This window comes from Leptidea sinapis, chromosome 8 (assembly GCF_905404315.1).
Source record: "Leptidea sinapis chromosome 8, ilLepSina1.1, whole genome shotgun sequence".
In the NCBI taxonomy this organism is placed as follows: Eukaryota; Metazoa; Arthropoda; class Insecta; order Lepidoptera; family Pieridae; genus Leptidea; species Leptidea sinapis.
Window position 1 is genome coordinate 1,362,874 of NC_066272.1, and position 24,002 is coordinate 1,386,875.

General features: G+C 32.7%; 1 protein-coding gene across 2 annotated transcripts; it reads right to left on the reverse strand.

Moving 5' to 3' along the window:
- Positions 1-1,215: 1,215 nt before the first annotated feature.
- LOC126965638 (uncharacterized) lies at positions 1,216-13,883 on the reverse strand. 2 transcript variants are annotated; one of them, XM_050809313.1, is made up of 6 exons: positions 13,734-13,883; positions 12,245-12,429; positions 8,111-8,246; positions 6,023-6,156; positions 3,355-3,514; positions 1,216-1,449 (listed from the first exon to the last, which is right to left on the reverse strand). In XM_050809313.1, exons 1-6 carry the CDS (start codon positions 13,774-13,776, stop codon positions 1,358-1,360), a joined length of 750 nt encoding a protein of 249 aa, XP_050665270.1. In that variant the 5' UTR covers positions 13,777-13,883; the 3' UTR covers positions 1,216-1,357. The 2 variants fall into 2 exon arrangements, with proteins under 2 accessions (XP_050665270.1, XP_050665269.1); XM_050809312.1 differs by having other exon boundaries at positions 12,245-12,450.
- Positions 13,884-24,002: the final 10,119 nt, after the last annotated feature.

A 24,002-nucleotide genomic window follows, 5' to 3' on the forward strand; every position in this document is an offset into this window, starting at 1 on the left:
AGGTTAAACAGCTCTTCGGAACACTTCCCGTGATAAATGCGGTAGAAGACACACAATGAAGCGACGTCTCTACGCAACGCCAAGTAATCCAGCCGTTCACAGAGAACTGGGTCCCCGACAATTCGAGCTGCTCTGCGTTGCACGCGGTCAAATGGATCGAGCTGATACTGGGGTGCGCCAGACCAGAGATGACAGCAATACTCCATTTGTGGCCGGACCTGCGCTTTGTACAGCGCTAGAATGTGGGCTGGCTTGAAGTATTGCCGTGCTCTATTAATGACGCCCAGTTTCTTTGTAGCCAATTTAGCATCCATGAGAAAACCATAAGAGTCTTTAATTTGCTATACATACGCATAGCAAAGTGGATGATAAATTTACGATTAACCCAATATCGTGCCAACCGATTTCGATGATTCTTTTTTTATTGGAAAGGATATACTTCAAATATAGTTTAGTTTGGTGAGAGTTTGGTAAGGCTCTGATTCCGGAATCCATGACAAAGTTACGGAACTCTTCAATTCTTAGGAGCAAATTAACGATTCTCGGCCGAATCTTTTTTATGCTATCCGGATATTTAAATCATCTACCATAACATACTATTGGTCAAATAATTGTCGTAGTCTAATAATATGATGATCAATGGGACTCCTTAACGACATACAGTAAGGGTGCGATCTGTGGCAGAATTTCTTATTGTCTGTAATCAAATTGCAAAGCGCTTACGTTCATTGCTGCATTGAAAAATTTTGTATTTCTACACATATTAAGATAAATTGTTAGTTAGTATACTTCAAATTCATTAAAAATCAAAAAGTAAAAAATATTTTAACAAAATAACAACCGATTTCAAAAACACTATTCCAAAAGAATAGATATAATATGCACTAAAAAGTATAAAAGATTGCATTTCTTAAATAGCCTACGTATTTTTATACTGGCTTGTCTGAACGATATCCTATTTGTTCATCAGTCTCAGAACTATTTTCGAACCGTCTAGTGGTTACCTACATAGTAGACATGTTTTTGCAAAATAATTACAAAGATGAAGACTTTTACTACCGACGAATCCAAAAACAGTCTAGAATAATCTGTGTCCAAAATATTCTTAATTTTTTAAGGATTTATTAGACACTGCCTCTCGTTTCGAGACGGTTATGATGTACTTATTACCATTTACCGGCGTCCTTCCAAAGCGAAGTTAAGCAAAATACCAACAATAACAAAAAGATTTATTTACAATCGTACATTTACAATTATTTACTTACAATAAAAAGTTTGTGATCATAAATATATCATCATTAAAGTATTAACCCATACAATATTGTTAACATAATTCGATAAAAGATAACATGACATATCACGAAACTGTCTTATGTCTTATTATAAAAGTACATAATAAATAAATTAAAATCCAGTTTGAAAATACTCGCCGGCTTGTCGAGTTGGTTTCTGTAAGAAAAAGAAAAGGTTTTAAATGCTACAAAATTTCTTGGAAACACTTTAAATGTTTTGATATTACAAATAAATTAGCTCAATCTGAAATTAAAAATTATTTATGTGTGTTTTTAATTAAAATTTTATAATGTAGCTTAATTGTAACTTTATTTTCAATATTTCTTTCACAGAGGTTGTAAATACTACGTAATAAGAGGCAGGACTGCATAAGTTGACATAAGTTTGAAATAGTAGTAATTACAGTATGGCGATTGGCGACGAATTATAATCCGGGTGAGTTGGAAAACGAACAGTTGCTTAAAACGTAGTTGATTTCGGCTATCTCCGTTTTTTACAACATAATAGCCGTCATCTGTCAATCTATCAATGACTGCATGTTTCATACAATCGCTTTTTTCTTAGAGAGTTTAGCTAGGCTGATTTTTATGCAGTTACAACTTAAAATGTCCACAGATAATTAGATGTCTAAACGAAAACAAAGTAGGTAATGTCATTGAAGTGTGAGTGCAGGTATGCTAAACATTGTATTATTCTTTTTGTCTTTTTGAAATACATTTTCAAATATAATTCTTATCAAACGTGAACCATAATAATCCGTATTTTGTATTCACAGTTAACTGATGTAAAAAAGTGTTTCTTTTTGTCTTTTTGAAATACATTTTCAAATATAATTCTTATCAAACGTGAACCATAATAATCCGTATTTTGTATTCACAGTTAACTGATGTAAAAAAGTGTGTGTGTGTGTACTTATTTATACACGCAAGAAGTTATACTAGAACAATATTGTAAAAATTTAGCAAAGACGGCTTTGACAATTAATTATTAAATAAATAATACGTCAGTATGGGCCTGTCCTAATAATGAATGAAGTAACCATAAAAAAATGACGAATGTCACAAACAGTCAGATAATTTTAGGAACCAACTTCACCCTGTTACTTTTGTGTTACAGTGATGCGCGCGCATCTTAAAATTTCACTCTCATCATTTTTTCATAACGCGCCTAAAGAAGTTTATCTTCAAAAAACTAAGTTGGTTTCAATGAAGATTAAGTCTGCTGAAGTCCGTTAAAAATGTCATATATAAAATAAAATATTAATCTACAAAAACTTTTTTTTATATTCATCAACTATCTTCGATCGAGCATACTTACAGTATAAATTATGTTTACAAATTTATTTTATTAATTCAATATTAGAGGGTGAACGTGCCTGGCACAGATATTTCGGGTCGTCACATTGATAATTACATTTCTTTCTTTTATTTTCAAAATACCTTGCAAAATAAGATTGTAAGTTATGCTACGTTTTCATTCGCTTGTAAATAATGAAGACTAATTCATGAGCCTTTCTATTTTCTTTGGTCAAATACCTAATCATAAGCTAGATAAACACTGCATTGTACGGATATACCGTTTGAGTGTAGCTAGCTAGATAAATTTTATTAGATCGCGAGTGTAAGACGTGGCTTGTCACGCACACTAAAGTAATAAGCCTGGCCTGTTTCCATTGGTTGTCTAGCAGCACGTTGTTTGCCGCGATGAACATCAAAACTACTGAACCAATTTTAATCAAATATTGTGCAGTCTACTCCAACTTCAGAGATCGTTTATATTTGTGACCCGTAATTTAAATTTTTTCATTTCAATTTTTATTTTTGTATGAATAATTCTATGACATAGAGTTTTGACGCACACTTAGCCAGTTCTTTTGTGACATTATTCATTACATGAACAGGGAACAACGAAATAATTATTAAACTCAATGAAATATAGTAATCATTAATTTTTTTCAAATTTCGTAATTAACAAAAGAATATTTTAAATTTTGTATAGAAATATAAAAGGTCTAAGATTATAAATTACAACTCCGAACATTATCTGCACTGTGATAGATACCTATAACAACGGTCCTCTCTCGTCTATGGCTGGCCATGATCGCAACACATCGCAACCGCAAATGCGGCTTGGCCGGAGCTCGTAATCCCAGCTGTGATACAAACAAGCCCTGCGCTGCAGCTTTTGGTGCAAACTCAAGTAGCCAACTCGGTTCTGTAACCTGAAAATACATTATTTAAGTCACTTATTGTATGAATTCAATCAATATAGTATTTTCTTTGCCTAACGCGAGTGTTACACATTTAAGTAAAACACTTTTAAAGGATTAAAACGCGTGTAATTGTAACGGTTTTACATTAGATGTTTGCGTAAAAGTTACAATTTTATTTTAGTTAACCCGACGTTTCAAGACCTTTCCAGATCTCGTTTTCAGGGGGACTGCGTACAGGAAAAACCACCTCCGAGGAAATAAATGGCGCTAAACTTCATAATGACAACTATGACAAATACTATCTTTGACTCACTTCATCTGCAGTCCCCCTGAAAACGAGATCTGGAAAGGTCTTGAAACGTCGGGTTAACTATAATAAAAATGTAACTTTAACGCAATCATCTAATGTAAAACCGTTACAATTACACGCGTTTTAATCCTTTAAAAGTGTTTTATTTAAATGAATTAAATAAAATCAAATCAAAATCACTATTCATGTACATAGGTCAAGGGATTTACACTAATGAACGTCAAAAGTTTTCTTTTTACATTTACCACCTCTTTGAATAGATTGCGCTTTGAGGCGCGGACTGACCAGGATTGTAAACGCTACAACCAACGCTACAATATTTGTGTTGATCATGTGGCTAAGCTGCAAATGGGCATTTATTTTACTGATTTTCTTTTGTTTAATTAAAAATTTAGATATTATTATTATCGAATAATTGTTCGGTTTAAGTCTTAGAAAAGCACTAATTCTATTAAATTCTTAAAAAAATAAAATTTTATTTCTGTAAATTGAGAGATTTTTGACTCCAAAGTTTATTTTTGGGAAGCAGCTTCCAAATTTTTTATTGGATATATCAAATTATATATGAATATTCTAGTCGATTAAAAATTTTCTTTAAGTCGTTCTTTCTGCACTGTATTTTTTGCATCGAAATATTTTCATTGCGTTATGTTCTAATCGATTCCAAGGAACCAAGTTTTGTGGATATTGAGGTACGACCGGGCCTTATTGAGAAGAAGTGGTAAGAAACACATTCACACTCTTATATATCAACATTTACAGCTTCATAGTTTAACAAATCGCTTCAATTACAATACTTATATGTAAAGTGATGCAACAAAACGTCAAATACTTACTACCTTACATGAGTAAGTAAAAGTAAATGTAAATTAATAAGTAGAAACCAAGAGATATTGAGTACAGTAGGAAACAAGAAGAATGATCATCTACGATATATTACTATTGTGTTTATGTATGCATATAATTCATAATTAATGTAATAATTTTATTTAATTAAAAGATCAAATCCTTTAGAGCAATACTATATTCTTTGGCGTCGATATATATCTAGTAGAATCACGTAATTATAAGGGTTGTTATTCAAAATGTTTTTTAAAACAAAACTAATTTGTAATTTTTTTACCCAAGCCATTTGTCTTACCTACTGTTAATTTCTTATTACGCGTGTAGAAGATTTTATTTTCGATTATTATTTTAAGAATCTGTTAGAGTGTTTCTTTTTATTGCGTACTTTGCGTTTGACATTCAAATTGACAGCTCTGCTTCCAAATTTTTTTATTGATCAGGAGGACAAACCAGTGTACCTACGATATATGATGGTACCTGATGGTAAGTGATCACCGCAGCCCATCTCTTGTAACACCAGGGAAATCACAAGAGGATCAAATTGGGGACATCGAGTACGACGCTTTCAAACACGCCACATAATAATAATAATATATTGACACACTTTTTACACAAATTAACTTGCCCCAAGTTAAGCATATATAGCCTGCGTTATGGGTTACAAGACAATGATATATTTAATACAATATACTTATTTAAACATACATAAATTCATATAAACATACATAAATACATTTAAACATCATCCATATTCATCATATAAATGCTTGCACCTACCGGGATTCGAACCCGGGACCTCTAGCTTAGTAGGTAGGATCGCTAACCATGTTTCACAACAACAAAAATTCCGATTTTTAACATAATTAATTTATGTTTCTCAAACATGCTCGTAGATCATTATTTTGACAACCTTCTTTGACACAAATCGATATAGCTTTACTGCCAAAACACGGCCGGCAAGAATGTATAAAATAAATAATTATCTATCGTAGTTTAGCGGCCAAATCAATTGCGTAGTAATTTAAAAATGCAACAATCTTTTACTCCGAAACATAGCAACCAAGGAGTTAACTTATCAAAAGGTAAAGGGTTTTTGACATGGCGCAAGAACTGATAAGACAGTACCAGTCCATCTTTTAAATCACCAATCAAACAACTTAGCCTACTTAAAATAATAATATTATAACCTAGTGGTTAGTAACCCAGACCTCTAAGCTAAGGATTCTGGATTCAAATACGAGTAGTTAAAAAGCAGACAGATTTGTATAACGAAATGAATGTTAGTTTTTGAGTGATGAATGTTTTTATGTAAATATGCTACTTTATGTGTTGAAACCTATAATACCATAAGTAAAACATACCATTTGCCCATCTATGTGCCACTGTAGTTGTGGAGCTGGGTAAGCTTTCGCCGAGGAACAATTCACGTCTAGAGGTTCTTGCACTTCGTACAGACGTTCGTGTCCTTCTATACGAGGACTTTCACGTGAAAAGTCTGTTTTGAAACAAAGGATTAAAACAAAGCAATTACACTATACAACTTGACATCTTAATGGAATGTGGTATTCTCCTATTATTTTAGATACGTTCAAAACGAGCTAAATAGAGAGAAAGCTCGTTAAACATATACGACAGTTTAATTAATAATATTTGTTGTATATGTCACTTTAAATTTAAGTTTTAAAATATTATAATTTTAAAATAGGTTTTTATTTTACTATGCTATCTTTTGCAGCCATGCAGTCTCGTGAAGCTGTATTTTTGGCCTAAAGTAAAAATTATAAATGTTAGTGAAATGAGTTACTCCCAGAATTTCATAAAAAATGATAATAGTTTTTGAGTTATTAACGAAAAACCTGATGCAATTTCTTTCATCTAAATTTGTTAATAGCAATTGCAATGCTTTTTGTCCCAATAAATCCTCCAGATATATATATTTTACGCTCATATTTTTGAAGAGCTTTATCTCTAATTAATACATTTTTGAACTTGTTGACTCTACAATAATGTTATTACACCAGCAAAACGTGTACATATTAATTATGTAACGAAATAAAAAGAATAAATGATACATACAAACAAAATACTGACTTAAATAGTCTTGGTCTAGTCAATAGTCTTTTTTTTGCATAATGAAAATTTTTTTGGTCCGTTTCTTAACCCAAGGGGGGGACATAGACGAACTAGTCATATCAAAATTTTTAAATTTAAGGTTTTCCTACGATTGTTGATAGTTGAATTTATTGAGAAGTTATAAAATGATTGCCACTGCTTATAAACTATTTTCTTTCTTAGAATTTAACAAAATAGTTACTGTAATTAAAAAACTTATCAAAAAACTTGTAATGGATTAGCTTTTTAAGCACGTTAGCCAAAATAAATTACTTCAACAAAAAAAAATGGAGCTTATCCGTGTCTTATACAATAGTATATCTGCGAAAATTCGCTTTCAAACCTGTTACGTGTCAATAAAGTTGAAATATTTGCTGGACGTTCGGAACTAGTGAGTTTTATTAAAACAATATAAAATAATGATTGGGCGCAGTTTCCTCGAATGTTTGTGTTCAATGGGCAATATTATATTCTTAATGGAGTAAATAGTAGCTCGTACCAAATTCGAGTGTATAGAGTTTGACGGATAAAATTTGATGTACGGAATAAAGAAAATGTTTCTATGAACAAAACTTAGAACAAATATTTATATATTTAAAACAAGGTACCTAAAATATGTGTATTGTAGTGATACTTTCTAATGTATGTAATCATAATTATTAAGTATTTTAAATATCTTTGTAAGCATTGATATGTTGTGAATAAAGGAACCTAAAAATAAAAAAAATATGTTATTGTATTGACTAAAACATTTTGATGTCGGTGTTAAGTTAAATATAAAAATTGTAACATCAGATTCTTATATAATATAATGCTAGTGATAAATTGAATTTGTAATTACCACCAATTTCAAAATTTATTTAATTACTTAAAAAACTTTTAAAAACTTAAAAAATTTGGAAAAAGTGCAACTTACGACTTCTCTAATAATCTAAAACACGTTCACGATATACTAGCGTATATGTACTTGTAATAATAGTAACAGTTTTGGTACCCTTTAATATTTTTAAAATTGAATACTATAAAAAAATGTGGTGTGCTCCCTTTAGCAGCAGTGAGCCCATGCCATAACGATGAGCATGTATTCAGCAATTAAGAAAAGAAGCCGACAAAAAAATCTTATCTATTTTCGAATTTAGAATTTGTAGTCAGCAAAGAGGATGTAAATACTACGTAATACGTTATGGTCTTGAATCGACAACGTTAAGATAGTGGCTGTGAGACAGTTAAATTCACATTAAATTATAATGCGAATGTTTAATATTGATTAACCAAATTAAAATTATATAATTCTTTAATGCTAAAGCCTGACTTTTACAAATGTATGTACAACTTACAGTATACTTCCATAAATGCTTCGGACTGGGCAGAATGAAAAGATGGCGCCTCTTCGGAAACTTCACAGCGATAAAGTCCCCGAGATTTCAACGTAAGATCCCTGAGGTGGACTCGACGTGCGCTCGATCTCTCTAGCTGCAATATTTATATTAAACTGCATTATGTCTTGATCATTATTCACCCAGTAAGAGAGATCAGGTTACAAACAAAACAATGTGGAAATCTGTTTGTGAATAGAACAAAGGATACCCGTGGTGCCGTTCTTATTGATAGAAGTTACTATTACTTATTCCCTAACAAATATCAACTTACGGAAATGCAAATCTGTTAGTTGTGCTCCAAAAACGAGGGATGCGTATTGATAACCTTAATATGATGTATGAATATTGTTTAAATAAGAAAATGCTATGCCCTTTTAAGTTCATTTAAGATCTTCATTGTTGCATGTTTTTCTTTCATAGAATTTCACTATAATTTTTCAGTATCTAACTCGACTAGACTATTTTTGATTTCACCATTCACCAATTTTCTTGCTTCACAGGAACCATAAGATAGTTGCCATGCTTTGATATACTTATGGACGCATTTTTCTACCACCAAGCAATTGCAGTGCTGTTCACAATCTTATGTTTTCAAGAATCCTACAGCGTGGCATTAAAGTTGACAAGACATGTCACTTACTATCAGGTAAACGTCTTGCTTTCTTTTAAAAATTACCGTCATTCGTATCTTAAAAATAAGCATCCATTAAAACCATGTTTGAGAATTTTGTTAGTTGATCTAAATATTTTAAATCTCCTCCATGATGTCTTAAGAAATTTTTTCATAATAAAAAACAATCAACACATGTGTATATTGTTTTACTTCATCAGGTTTATTAACCGATAAAAAAATTTCAAGGCGAAAAAGCTTTCAGGGGGCGTTGTCATCAAAACTAAACGTATAGGCAAACTTTAAAATGAATCGATTGGGATAACGATTTTGCTAATTGGAAAATTCAAATATAGCAAAGAAAGTAAATAGCCAGTAAAACAGCAAAGGATGCACAGACGCAAAAATGTGAAAATAAAGTTTATTCGAATCTAGCTGCAACTTGAAATTTGCAGCCGAGTCTCATATCAAAACTTATGATTTCAATTTATTTTTCTATTGAAATAAAAGTAAACGTATTTTATTGAATTTAATCAAGGCTCACATTTTTTTTTTTTTTTTCATTCATTCCGACGACTCAGAAGTATAACCATTTAACCGTAGTAAATTAGTTTTTAGATTTAGATTTTCGTTTTCATATTCTTATTCATTTTCTATTCAATTTAAATTTGTATCATAAATACAAAAATGAAAAAATGATGAAACTTTAATATTTAATATCAACGATCAAATAATTTGCAAATATTATTCACAGACTAGTACTTTTATTTGCTATCCGTGCATAAATAATTCTTAAGTATTATATTTCATCTGTAGTATTTTTTCCTAACAACTTCCTACGAGATCTTTTTATTTGAGTCCACATCTTAATCTGACATTTAAGTAATATAGATCAGTTTCCACACTCCTACTTTTTATTGTATTCACTCAATATTTTTTTAATTTAAGTCCTTAAAGATTTGCAAAATTTTTCTCCTGTGTATATATATCGTTACGTAATATAAATTATGAAGTATAAGTAATTCCGACACTTAAGTTTATTAATTGCTCATCATAACCATTATAGCATTTGGTATCTTTTTTGCGTGAAAGAAGAAGTCAAAGCATAAAGCAAAGTATAAATTTACAAAATATACAAAAAGAATAAAAGTTACATGAAATAAGCAATAAAATTAGCAATATTTCCGAGACCTAGTTGCTCGACATTAATTTAATTGCTCTATAACAGTTTGTTTTAATTCCAGCACTTCAAAAGAGTTTGCAGTACAAGATATTTTTTGCGATATTTTGTACTGTTGTAAAGAAAGCAAGAGAGTTATTATGAATATCAATACTAGAAACTCTTATATAATAATTTTTAGTTTAAAAATATATATTATTATTATAAAGATTTTTCCCACAGTCTGTGAACGCTTACCGACCTTTGACCATGTCCTTTCTCGGATGTTCTGTCAAGCATGAGCCACTTAACATCCTATTATTAATAACCTAGGTCCTGAAGAATCATTGAGAGCAAAATTTAAAGAAATTGACATCTTGACTGTTGCTTTTTTTTTTTTTTTATAGAATAGGAGGACAAACGAGCGTACGGGTCACCTGGTGTTAAGTGATCACCGCCGCCCACATTCTCCTGCAACACCAGAGGAATCACAAGAGCGTTGAATTTTTTCAATTTTCGTTTTAGCGTTTTAGCGTTGCTTCCAATATATTCTTAATAATGTAATCTATTTACATAGGCACGTAAGTGAATTTGCTAGAAATTGTGATAACGACGCCACAAGTTAGGATATCATCCCCACCATCTGGATGTGTGGCGGTCCTCCACATGAATGAACTTCCTTGTGCGGTGTTTCCGGGACGATACGACATGGGTACCTTCAAAAAAAGCGCGTACACCTTCCTTCATTGGCTGGCAACGCTCCTGTGATTCCTCTGGTGTTGCAAGAGATTGTGGGCGGCGGTGATCACTTAACAACAGGTGACCCGTACGCTCGTTTGTCCTCCTATTCCATAAAAAAAAAACCTTTGTTAACACCAGTAACAAACATTAACTTATAATGACTAATACTCGGCTAAGTCGAGTTAGTAAGTCTTTGTGGGGCGATGTATGTGCTTTTACAACAAGATCCCAGAAAGTGTTCAAAACATAAGTATTACGATATTCAAAATATCCTTTACCACACAAACGTTTGATAAAAAACGGTAACGGTTACTATAACATAAACGATTTTCTTAATGATACCACAGAATGGGAATAGAGCGACTGTCCTCAGGCTATTAAATAATACGTTTAATTGTACGATATTACTTTGTAAACATATTTTTTATGAAACAAAATCCCGCTGAGAATTCTTTTTTGGAATGGGAGATAGTTTTTGACTTTCAATAATTGATGTCATATCCTATTTTGAAAAAAAAAATCAATTTGACCTATTTTTTTTACATACTGGGGTCCTCTCTTGTCCCTTTTAAATCCCAAGATGGAAAATTACAAGATTCAAAGCTTACATATTGTTACAGCGCCCCATTTTGTTTTATTTTGTACAAGGGTACGCAGCCCTACGTGTGCGAGTTGCATTTTAAATTTATTTCTTTGCAATGAACACTTATTCAATTTTTTTTTGTTTTATTAATAAGGAACGAGACGAGCAGGACGTTCAGCTGGTTTGGTAATTGATACTCCCTGCCCATTACAATGCAGTGCCGCTCAGGATTCTTGAAAAACCCAAAAATTCTGAGCGGCACTACAATTTCGCTCGTCACCTTGAGACATAAGATGCTTAAGTCTCAATTGCCCAGAAATTTCACTAGCCAAGGCGCCCTTCAGACCGAAACACAGTAATGTTTACACACACTTCTTCACGGCAGAAATGGTACTCTCACTGGTAAATAAAAGCAGTTTTGTTTATACTTATAGTATAGATTATCTGCCCAGTGAAAGAGCCTTCAAAATCGATTAGCTGAATATGTTTAGTACACTTGTTTTATTTGAAATGTAAAGATGTTGCTGAGGCGTTTATTATGTGATGTTAAGTGATTACAATTACAATACCAGAGGAATCACGGTAGCGTTCTGCCTTCATGTCATGGAATATGGACACCGTCTTTGATTTATTTGTTTTCATATTCCCCAGGTTAAATATTATTTTCAATCAAAATAACTTTATTATTGTAGGTCAAGGAAATGACACTTATGAATGTCAAAAGTTAACTTTTCTTTTTATATTTAAAGGAAAGGGTTGAGCTTCAATGACAAAGAGTGACAATGAGTTTCTTGACACTTCTTGTTTTATTGAGCATACCATTTTCCAAAGTGATGGTTATAGTATAAAGAAAAATAAGTTCGACATTCATAAGTAATAATAATAGTACTGAATAAAGTGACTTTGATTTTATTTGATTAATATCTTTGTCTTGGTACCCATGATAAAAATGGGACTAGATAATTCCAGTGAATGTAAAATACTGAATAAAATACTCACGTCCACTTTAACCCCATCCAGCCTATGAGCATGCTGCGGAGGTCGAAGTCTGGGCATGTACCGGTAGAACTCCTCATTGTCTCGGTACCACTTGACAGAGTACAGTCTGCCTCCCTCCAGGTCGAAGTCACATGCCATTGTTACGGAGTCACCGCGCTGTTTCATAGCCGGTACCGATATACCGACTATTTGCAGGCAAATTGAAACTAAAAGATATCAAGTAATTATACTTATTTAGCTGAATATTGCATACCGAATGAATTTCCGGCCACTCAAAAGCACGCCAAAGGCAAAGGCCTTCGCCAAAGTGCCCAATATTATGCCAGCACACTTTTGTGAAACTGTGAGAGGCTATTTTGCTATTTTTTGAAGTTATACACGTTTAAAGAAAACACTTTCCTTAAAGGATTGAAACGCGTGTAATTATAACTATGTTTTTACATTAGATTTATGCGTAAAAGTTACATTTTAATTATTATTTTAGCAAATTCAACATTTCAAGATCTTTCCAGATCTCGTTTTTAGGGGCACTGGAAACGTCTTGAAACGTGGCGTTGATTAAAAAAATAATAAAATTCTCCATATACATTAATTTTGACTTTTACTGTTACTTATTTATAAAGGATGTAGTACAGTCAATAAATTATAAGCCTATTTTCCCTAGCGCTGATAATAAAACAGAACGTGAATACCTAAATAAAATAACATATAAAATGTGAAATAATCTGCAATGTTCTCAGCGGGAGTCGAACCCACTACCCGTTTTTGGACCAGTAGATGAGTGCCACTTTATTAATTACTTAAAGATAGAATAATGACCATGAACGTCATCTACAATGGAAAAGTTCGGCTCATGAGATCTTCCTCTTTGTTTTAATAAAAGTAAAGCTGTACAAAAAAACCTAGAGCTGAACAATTTTTCTTGCAAAAGTATATCAAATATATTTTGATATGACAGTGCTACAACTTATTATTCGTACCTAAATTCTTATGCTTTTGTTTTGTTTTTTTTTTACATACTTAATATTTGTTTTTTTTTTAAGTTGTTCCGACGACCTTTTGTACATGGTTACACTCGAATGAGTTTATGTATATATATATTAGATATTTATATGTAATTTGTTAATAATATTAAAAATAATTTTAAATAGCATTTATTAAGTTTGTTCGATAGTTAAACAAACTTAAACAAAAATCTCAATACTGGTCAAAACATACACCAAGTGGACGTATGTCTAAGTAATAAACAAAATTTTTATGTAAGTAAGTATATATTACAGCATAGTTATAAGTAACAAGATTTCCAAACAATTCATAAACTCAAATGGCTGAAAAGCGCAATTGTAGTGCCACTCAGAAATTTGGATAAATCAAAATCCTGGGTGGCACAGAATTTTAATGGGTAGGGCGTATCACTTACCATAAGGTCTTAATCGTCTCTTCACTTTTTACATCATAAATATCTCATAATATAACCGTCCATTCTTACCTTTGACATAAGATAGAAGCAAGTATACAATTCCCAACTTCATATTTCACACTTTCAAATTGTTTACAAGTAACAAAACATCGGTATGTAAGAGGTGCAACATCTAGTAATAGGGGGGTCGTAGCACTAGAAACGAGCGATTCGTAGCGCGAATAGTGAGCAACTGTTGCTACTGACTCCGGAATAATACTACGAGAATGCTGTTTGCTACATGCTACGGCTGTGACACTTTATAACAAGATTATAAGTTCAGGAAAACAGGTTCTTTCAGATTTTTCAAGTATATATAGTTCAATAATCAAAGTCAGGTGCAATATAATATATTTTAAATAAAATATTTTATTCTTCTAAGTAAATGTATTAAATGTTAAATTTCATAACCATTAATTCAAACTAGTAAAATTGTTTACATGGTCAGGTAACTTCTCAAATTTGAATATATAAACTATAGAGGATATCCCTGTTCTTTGATTATATGTATTCTTTGCCTTTTGCTTTTTTATGAAAATAAGGGACCAGACGAGTAGGACGTTCAGCTGATGGTAATTGATACGACATGCCCATAGCAATGCAGTGCCGCCATAGTAATGTTTACATATTACTGCTTTACGGCAGAAATAGGCGCCGTTGTGGTACCCATAATCTAGACGGCATCCTGTGCAAAGGAGCCTCCCCCTGGTACTACTTAAGACGAAGTTAAAATAAATGCTTATAAGAATGCTTTAAAAAGATATGCTGTATGTTTAGTTTGCATGGCTCCAGTAGTACTTGTACCATACAAAAGTTTATTGGTACAAGGGATACCCTTTGAATTTCACTTAGGACTTTTGCGGATTAATTTGCATAATTCGCAAGATAATCTGGACTATTTTATGAACTACAAGTAATGCTATCTGTTTTATTTATATTTCTAAGAGTTATAATGAATTTCGTGGTTAAATAATGTTTTTGTAAAAAAATAAATTAGCCGATTTGACACTGTCACTATCTTTATGTGATCTTTTATATGGAAGAGGAAGACAAACGAGCATACATAAGGATCACCTGATGGTATGTGGTCACCGTGATCACTCTTTTGTTACAATACCAAAGATACTTCCTCACCAGTGGGAGGCTCGTTTTCACAGGAAGCCGGCTAGATTATTTTATGAATGACTATCTTAAAGAAGCATAAACATTTAACATTTGGACCTATTACAAAACGAAATAAAAGTGAAGTATATAAAATTCCCCCACATAAATCAAATTTGGCTAGACGACAATTGTATATTTACAGTAACCAGATATATAATGCAGCCAACGCAAGACTAAACATATACCCACAGACTATATTACAATGTAAGAAAACAACCAAAACTGGCTCCATTGACTGAATTTCCATCAGACCGAGAATTTTATTCAATAAAACATCTTAATAAATATAAACCAACATAATAACATATCTAAACACTATCATACCCACACATTCTTAGAAGTTATACTTTTATGTTATATTAATTTTAATCTGACTTTTGTATTCAGACAGTATTTTTATTTTATTATATCTGATTTTGATAATTTGATTTGACTATGTAGGTAATTACTTCTGGTACCGATATGTCATTGACAGCTGAAACACAGTTCATACTAGTTTAGCTGTCTTTGCTCCCTGTTTTGTATGTAAATAATAATATAATTTAGAAACATTTGTAACTAGTAATACTGTTATTAATTATTGTAATGATTGGAATTATTATTATGGGTACCACAACGGCGCCTATTTCTGCCGTGAAGAAGGGCGCCATAGCTAGTGAAATTACTGGGCAAATGATACTTAATATCTTATGTCTCAAAGTGACGAGCGCAATTGTAGTGCCGCTCAGAATTTTTGGATTTTTCAAGAATCCTGATCGGCACTGCATTGTCTTGGGTAGGGCGTATCAATTATCATCAACTGAACGTCCTGCTCATCTCGAAGCGTGGAATAAATGAATTCGATAACCGATAACATATTGGTAGGCGAAGGACATGTAACTGAGGGCACCGTTACAAGAGTCAACGCTTCATTTAAAACCGCTAACGGTTAAGAATTGGAGCTAGATTTTGAAAAGTATAATTTTTACCCATACCAAAATACCCCATATGAAAATTATCATGCGATTTTGCTCAATGAACTTTCCTTTCGCTCAATGAATAAGCAATTTTATCGGAACGTGTATAGTAAAACTAAAACAAAAACAATTTGGTATTTATTTAAATATATTGGAGGAAAAAATTTAATGATAGAATAGAATAGAATCACTTTATTTGCAATAAAAAACACACACCTTCAATTTACAGTATTAATTACAATCTTAAAATAATAAATTAAATGAAAGAAGCAACAAAAATTATTAAAACCCTGCTAAAAGGAGCTGACTCAGTACATTGTTGGTCAGTACAGAAGACACCAACACACTGGTTTTCAGCAAAGCCTCTTGACGTTTCGAGTTGACAGTTCCTGTAGTCTTCCCATCGTAATTAATTAATTAATGAATATCATATGTTGATTTTGCGTTATGTTGAAAATGTATAGAGTTATAAAATATAATTGTAAATAAATATGATTATGATGTCTTTAATTGAATTAATAATTGAATCGCACAACATACAGAAGTCATTTACCACCTAGATGCAATTCCGATTGCCGGAATTTCAGAGGCAAATTATATATTCATCGGAAGCTAGATCATCGTAAATAGGTTATTATATCCTCACACGGGGAAATTGCCTCGTGCGATATTCAAAATTTAATTTTCGCAAACCGTGTCGCAACTGGTAACGGTCATCTATAATAACAGCTCATAAGTAGATAATATTTATAATATTTAATACTGGTATAATATATAAAATATAAATACCTAGTCTTGCCATAAATACTGAAACAAAGAAAAAATAATTTTTCTATTGAAAATAACATTTATTACTTTTACAGTGTGTTAGTTTAATACATAAATATAAAACAATTTAAAATATTAAAAGCTCTTTATGACCAGGCGGCGAGTCTTGCTGGAAAGACCATTCTCGGTTATTGAACGTGGTGTTGTTAAGGGGCTTCACTACCTTCTCAATGATTGGTATCTTGATACACTTCTGCCGATGTTTTGATACCTTTTTCACAAAAGTATGGCTCAATTACTCCTTCATAGCCAATACCCCACCAAACCATCACTGAAGTCGGATAGTGCCCACGTTGCTCTGTCGACTAATTATGAAGCTTCCTTAGAGCTTTGAGCATAAATACGGTAATTCTGTTTATTAAAATGTAATTGTACAAAATTTCTCATCCGTAAACAAATTTTTTTTTGTGACCTCCCTTTGCTTGCTTCAGTAGTTGTTTCGATTTTACCATCGTATTCTTTTTTAAATTAACAGTTAAAAAATGACCAGTACGTCTCTTATAGGCTGCAAGTCCTAAGATATCTTTTAAAATACGCGACATGGTTCTAGGTGTTATGATCATAAAGAGAATCGAATCGCTGTGATTGCATTACACAAAGTAGGTATGGAGCCAAATGCGTTTTGAATAAAGAATTGAAAAGAATGGTCCTTCTGTCAAGACTCGGCGCCGGGTCATAAAGCTCGGTCTACGCAGTCTAGGTTGGAAACGAATGTTTCTGACTTCATCAGAGCTGAAGACTGGCTGTCATCTAGTCCCGATCTTAATCGACTGGATTATGATTTATGGTCAGTTTTAGAGAGTATGGCTTGCTCTAAACGCCATGATAATTTGGAGACCCTAATCCGTACGATTACGAAGACCGAATAAGCTTTTTATATTTTAAATTGTTTTATATTGACGTATTAAACTAACACACTGTAAAAGTAATAAATGTTATTTGCAATAGGAAATTTCTTTTTTTCCTTGTTTCAGTATTTATGACAAGACTAGGTAATACCAATAACTATTATACTATTTCGAGCAGTAATGTGTAAGTATCACTGTATTTCAGTCTGAAGGGCTCCGTAGCTAGATAAATTACTGGGCAAATAAGAATTAACATCTTATGTCTCAAGGTGACAGGTGGTGGTTTTTTGAGATTCGTGAGCAGTACTGCATTGTAATGGGCGGGGCGTATCAATAACCATCAAGTGAACGTCCTGCTAATCCCTTATTTTAATGAAAAAAAGGTATGGTATGATTTAGCATTGTGAAAGTTTATATAGAGAAGAACTGCAGTAATCGAAACCCAATAGCTTTGTAACATGTGTTACAAATTAATTCTTACTTAGTATTACAATCATTGTTGTTGTTCTTATAAAAATATCAAACTAGAAGGCAAAATGCAGGATTAAACGATCAATGAGACAATTTTGATCTACTATTAATCATTAAAAACCTCATTAAGATTATAACATCTTAAAGAAATTATTAGATAAGTTGTGTGAATAGCAACGAAAAATTTAATTTGCGAAATTCCGCTTACGATATGAAAATATCTGCCGTTCAATAAGTGCCCGATATAAATGAAACCTCTGGCCACGATTATGCTCTCTATGTGATCAGCTGCCAGCCACTGTATTTCAAGCCTGTATGCCTTGACAGGCTTCAAGTCCAAAGAGAATTTAAACACTGTTCAAGTCAAGAGTATACTGTCATCTAGGAGACTATTTATACAAATGGAATATTAGTTGATCTGTAGACGTAAAAGGCAACGACATTGACTTAGGTGACAAATGTCCCTTTGTCAAATATAAATTAAAGTTTAACTTTAAGAGTTGATATTATAAGAAAATTTAACTTTATGTAATCTTAACACCGATTACTACCGTTAAACTTAAAAGACACAATATACTCAAAGCTTGGTAGTGTACTTTAACGTGATTCTGGCATATCTGTGGTGTGTCTTCTACAGAATCCACAGTAGGAAGAATAGAATAGAATAGAAGTTTAAGAGTTCCGTACTTAGAAAAAGATATTATGCTCTACTTCTTAAATAATTTCCTAAAAACACATTTTTCTCATTTATATGGCAAGTATTATGCAAAGTGATGTATGAAAACCATCAAATCAAAGTTATATTAACTTGATATGTTTACAACTATTTTCTTTATCTGTAACTTATTTAGTTTTATAAAGATTTATATTATAAGCTAGGCATATTTTATGGTAGCTAAGTATTATATAGTTTTATATCATTTTATCACAAGAGCAAAGCGTAGCAGCCCGTAAAACGGATCGGCTGGCAATACGAAATCGTCCAGTAAAACCTCAGAGATCAACAACTTATAGATAATTTTCGACGCACAAGAAGAAGTTGATGAAGTACTGATTTGAATCGAGCAGCGTTTCGATACGATTGCAGTACTTATACTGTACTGTAGTACTGCTTGCATACTAGCTTTCGCATTGGGCAGATGGACGTTGTTTGCGAGTATTCTGCGGAGAAACGCAAGAATTGTGCTGCCATGTTCTAGAAAACACTTAAAAATACAATGTTTGTTTCCAAATGACCTCATTTGGGGCAGATATTTAAGAACGAGGATTTAATCCGACATTCAAGGTATTTATTTATTTACATACTTACACACAATACAGTAAAAGAATACCATACGTACTATACTTATTCCTATGTATTGTGTATGCTAATTCTAAAAAAAGTGTTTATAAATCAGTAGTAATACGGGTTTTGCTTTTGATATTGTAGATATAAGGACAGATTCACCATCGTATTGGATCACTGCAACCTCTCGAAGATGCACAGCTTAAATTTTTACAATTATACTTCATGGGCAACATGGACAAATAACTTGATCGATGTGAAGAGATCAATGCAGCAATGATAATAGCAATTCTACAGATCTGCAGCAACTACTTAATGAACATTTTGCATGACGAGTTAGCCCGCAAATCTTTAATTTCCGATCCGTCTCGCATTCGCCCTGACCATTCAAATCTTAAGGCCAATCCTTGAAAGTTTGTGGTATGAATCAAGACAATCCATTTCCGAAGTTCAATCTATATATGTATATAAGAGATTTCCACGTATTAACACTCATCACGATATCTCTGGAACCACTAGAGCTAAAGACTTGAAATTTGGTAGGAATATTCTTTTCAGCGAGTAGAGGTCAGTTAAGAACGGATTACCCAAAATTCCATCCGCAAGAGTTTTTTTATTATTACCAGAACAACGTCTGTCGGGTCAGCTAGTTTAATATATAAAAGGTGTCTCTTTGTTTTACAATTAAAAAAATAATTATATTAGGAATCAGAAGACAACGCTCGTATTAATAATTAATAAATGAAATGAATTATTTGTTGTCATATCGACAACACTGTTAATAAAGAACACAGCTGACAGATCACAGATGACAGCCCGCATTAGGCCCGGCTTCCACCAAAGTGGAGAGGAGAGGAGATGCGTTTTGAAAACCAATCAGATTTCGTTATTCCTTAGCTTCGTTGGAAATGAATCAAGCGGAGAGGAGAAGGGATGTGTAATTTTTCTTTGATTTTATTGCCGCGAGCCAGCAAGCGGCGCGGCAGACCGGAGTTATGAGATGTCAGTGGTCGTGCGGCCGGTCGGCGCGACGCCCGCGCACTTCCGCTCTCTTCGTTATTTATTCGATTGACTCCTGATTCATCTTGAAAACAAATGGCATCTTTAACTGAATTTAGTAGTTTAGCAAAGTATTTTTACTCAAAAAAAGAAGGAGGCTCCAAAAATATTCTTATAGAATTACATTAACTCTTGTATACATTATATAGTCGGTAATAAATTAAATGATTTTTTCTCTTTTAGTGTTTGTTGTTATTGATGTCGGTTTTTATTTTATTTTTTTATAAAATTGTCAGTCTAACTTTCAAAATTTCCGTACTTGAATTGTCGACCTGTGAGTTGACTGGTTGGGAGCTCCTTTCTGCCTCCTTTCCGCTTCGGTGGTAATAACCTGACCGCTTCGCGGCTAATCTCATCTCGTCTCCTCTCCTCTCCGTTTTGGTGGAAACTGGGCCTTGGACATGTCATCTTTCTTTTTAAGTGATTCCGTAACTTCTCTATTTTATAATATCCAAATCTTCTTCCTCTTAAGTTCAACTCTGAAGTTCTGGTTCCATCTGCAAATATATCAAGATGTATGGTGGATGCGTCATAAGACGTTAAGATTAGCGTTGGAGCGTTTCATATCCGTATAAATATAAACTTAGCTTCATCAACTGCACATAAATACAACTGACTTTGAATATACTATAATATAGACGACCTGGCAGCTCGATAATGCGGGACCAATTTTGATTTACAAATGTGTGCGTTAGTTAGTGATTTAATATTTAAAATACTGAGGAGCTTATGTCAAGCGTGGCTGACTTTGTACGACTCGTTGATAGATTTGCTTACATTATCTGTACTTCCGTTAGAGATGTTCTCTCTCACACGATTTGTTTCTCTATAGGTATTATATATATATATATATTCTATATTGTAAGTTTTTTTTAGTCCTACAATCACATCGAAATTTTGCAAATGTAGGCACTAAGATATTGTGGAGAGGCTTCAAATATTGTTTCGCTTGAGACCGATACCAAAACAATAATAATTAATTAAAGTTATCTATAGAACAAGGAATTTGCCTATGTGTTGTGTAAATTCTTATTTAACTGACTTCGACTTAATTCAACATTGTAAAATCGATTACGTTATAGTAACGGTAAGAGATTTAATGTGGCTAGTGTGCATTCTATAATACCACGAGCCCAGACTTACACATTGTAATTTAAAGTAAATATTATTAATATTCCTTAATTATACATTTTCAACCCTTATCCCGTTAACTTCCATAGAAATAAATATAACAACATTGCATAATTTATACGCTATTTTGATTTAAAATATTTTAATAGAAATGCACTAACGTTAAAATATAGCTGTAATTTACATTTTAATAGCCCTGTCTGAACGGTTAGCCGATGATAATAACCGTTTATCCAGTTTCAATAAGACTCTCTTACAAAGGTCCTTGCTGACTCTTGAGTTGAGAGCGTTAATATTATCAAAGCTGTCTTGAGTTCGTTGAACAAATTGGACACTTACCTGTATCAACTATATAATAGTCGACATTTCAACTTTATAGAACAAGAAAATTTAAATTTAATATTATCACTGGGAACCTGTTTTGTAAAGTGTTTATTGTTGGGTTTAATCCTACTATACTACTAATATTATAAATCTGAAAGTTTGTAAGAATGTCTGGATGTATGTTTGTACCTCTTTAACGTAAAAACTACAGAATGAATTTTAATTAAACTTTACAATAATTTAGCTTACACATCAGAATAATACATAGGCTATAATTTATAAAGATATAGTGTGAATTATCCAAAATATACCGATCAGTGTCCAGAAGTAGGAAAAAATCTGCAATCTGCGAGCTATTCATGTTTGCGGCACAAAGGCTGTAGGAGTTATAAAAATTTTACTGTAAAATTTAATCATAAATTAACATTTGATTACATTGTGATGTAAAAATATTGTTAAAAAGCATAAATCGAAAACACGTACACTCGAGCTGTCGTACAATAAACAATACAGAGGCTCTTTCTTCGTGATCAGTGTGGGATACAGGATTCAAGTTCACTTGATTTGGTAAAACTTAAATTTACCGATTATTCATTGTAATTTTTGAAGGTAGTTTTAATACCAAAAAAGAGTTTTATAGCTACTGTTTACGTGTGATAGCGAATAATTTTTAGCCACCATCATAACGTACAAATTTAATTAAGTATTTGAATTTATTTCTTATAAATTTTATGAAAATATGTTCACCCTACCGTCAGTATTTAAGACTTAACGCTTGTGTAAGTAAATAAAAAGATACCGCGTGCAATGAGTGTTGAGCACTTATTTGTAGCAACACTAAAGAGAATTAAATTGTTCAGTGAGTTGCTATTTTGTGATTAAAATTTCTGTAAATCATAGCAGAAAATTTACTGATTCGTAATAAGTTATTACGTCTGGTATTAATTTAATGTGAGTTTGTGAGTTTCCCGAAAGTGACGAGTTGTAAGTCTCATTATGCTGAGCATGTGGGAAACGTTAATTATGATATTTACAGTTGTACTTTGTAACGAATTTTGTTTACATACTGGAACGAGTGCGCTGCAATGCATAGTGCAGAACATGGTGTGATGTCACGTAATGCCCTGCGCAGTAAGCTTATGGGATGCAAAACCACTGGCGAATGTCCCTGTATGTTGGTGACATAGTTTGTGGGATCTTTATATTTACGAGACAGGGATGGGACATTTGCTCAGGTTCGACCGAACGAGAAGTTAACGGAACATGTCACGATGTTAAACTACATAGTGTTTACGTTTTTATGGCATGTTATGAAAATGTTCTAATGATATTTTTATATTTTCATGTTTTATGGTAAGTGGAAACTCCTTTTCCTACTTAGCCTGGCGTAAATAGTAGCGTCTGTTGAAGAGGCGTGGAGCATCTGATTTTTCCATCGCGGCATCTGCTCGTGACGCTGCTTATTTACGTGGTGTGCTGATAGACGCGCATACTTTGTATGCATGTTCCGGTGGTTTGTCACAGCAACGTGTAGGTTGAGTTATTTTAATTTTGTTACGATAGAGGAGCATAGTGCTCACATGAAATTTAATAACTTAAAGGGTGTGCCCGTGAACCGTGTTGTATTATTTTTGTTGTTCCAGGGGGGACAAGATAGTTAAAGGGCGCGGTTGAGTCCAGGGTACTCACGATCTTTGGGAGCTTAACATTCGTCGTGGTTGATAGAAATGATGGCAGCCAGTCAACGTGAGCAACATAGCCGAAATTCGGACTTTTAGTCTGATTTATTTATTTATTTATTTATTAAGGCTTACCAACTATATACATAATTTAACATATATGAATAAGATAAATATTACTAAGAGTTACTATTTACATATCTAAATTAAAGGTATGCACAACGTTACTAAACTAAATGATGCTAAAACCAAATTAAAAAAATAACAGTAATAAATTTACTACTGATTACTTACGTACTAATCTACATATATTTAAGCTTTTTAATGACGAGCACACCTCTTTATTATAAAAAATTAAATTTGAAAAAATATCAATAGTATGATCTAACTTGATGATGCAATTGCGGTGCAATAAGTGGAAGCTCTGGCCGTGGTTGGCAACTGACCGTGTGGTACGCTGAGTTGTAAGCCTTCGGGTATCTCATTCTGGTGAACAGTTGACCGTTTCGGCAGAAATTGAATCACCTACTCACCGAGATCCAGTTGCATAACCA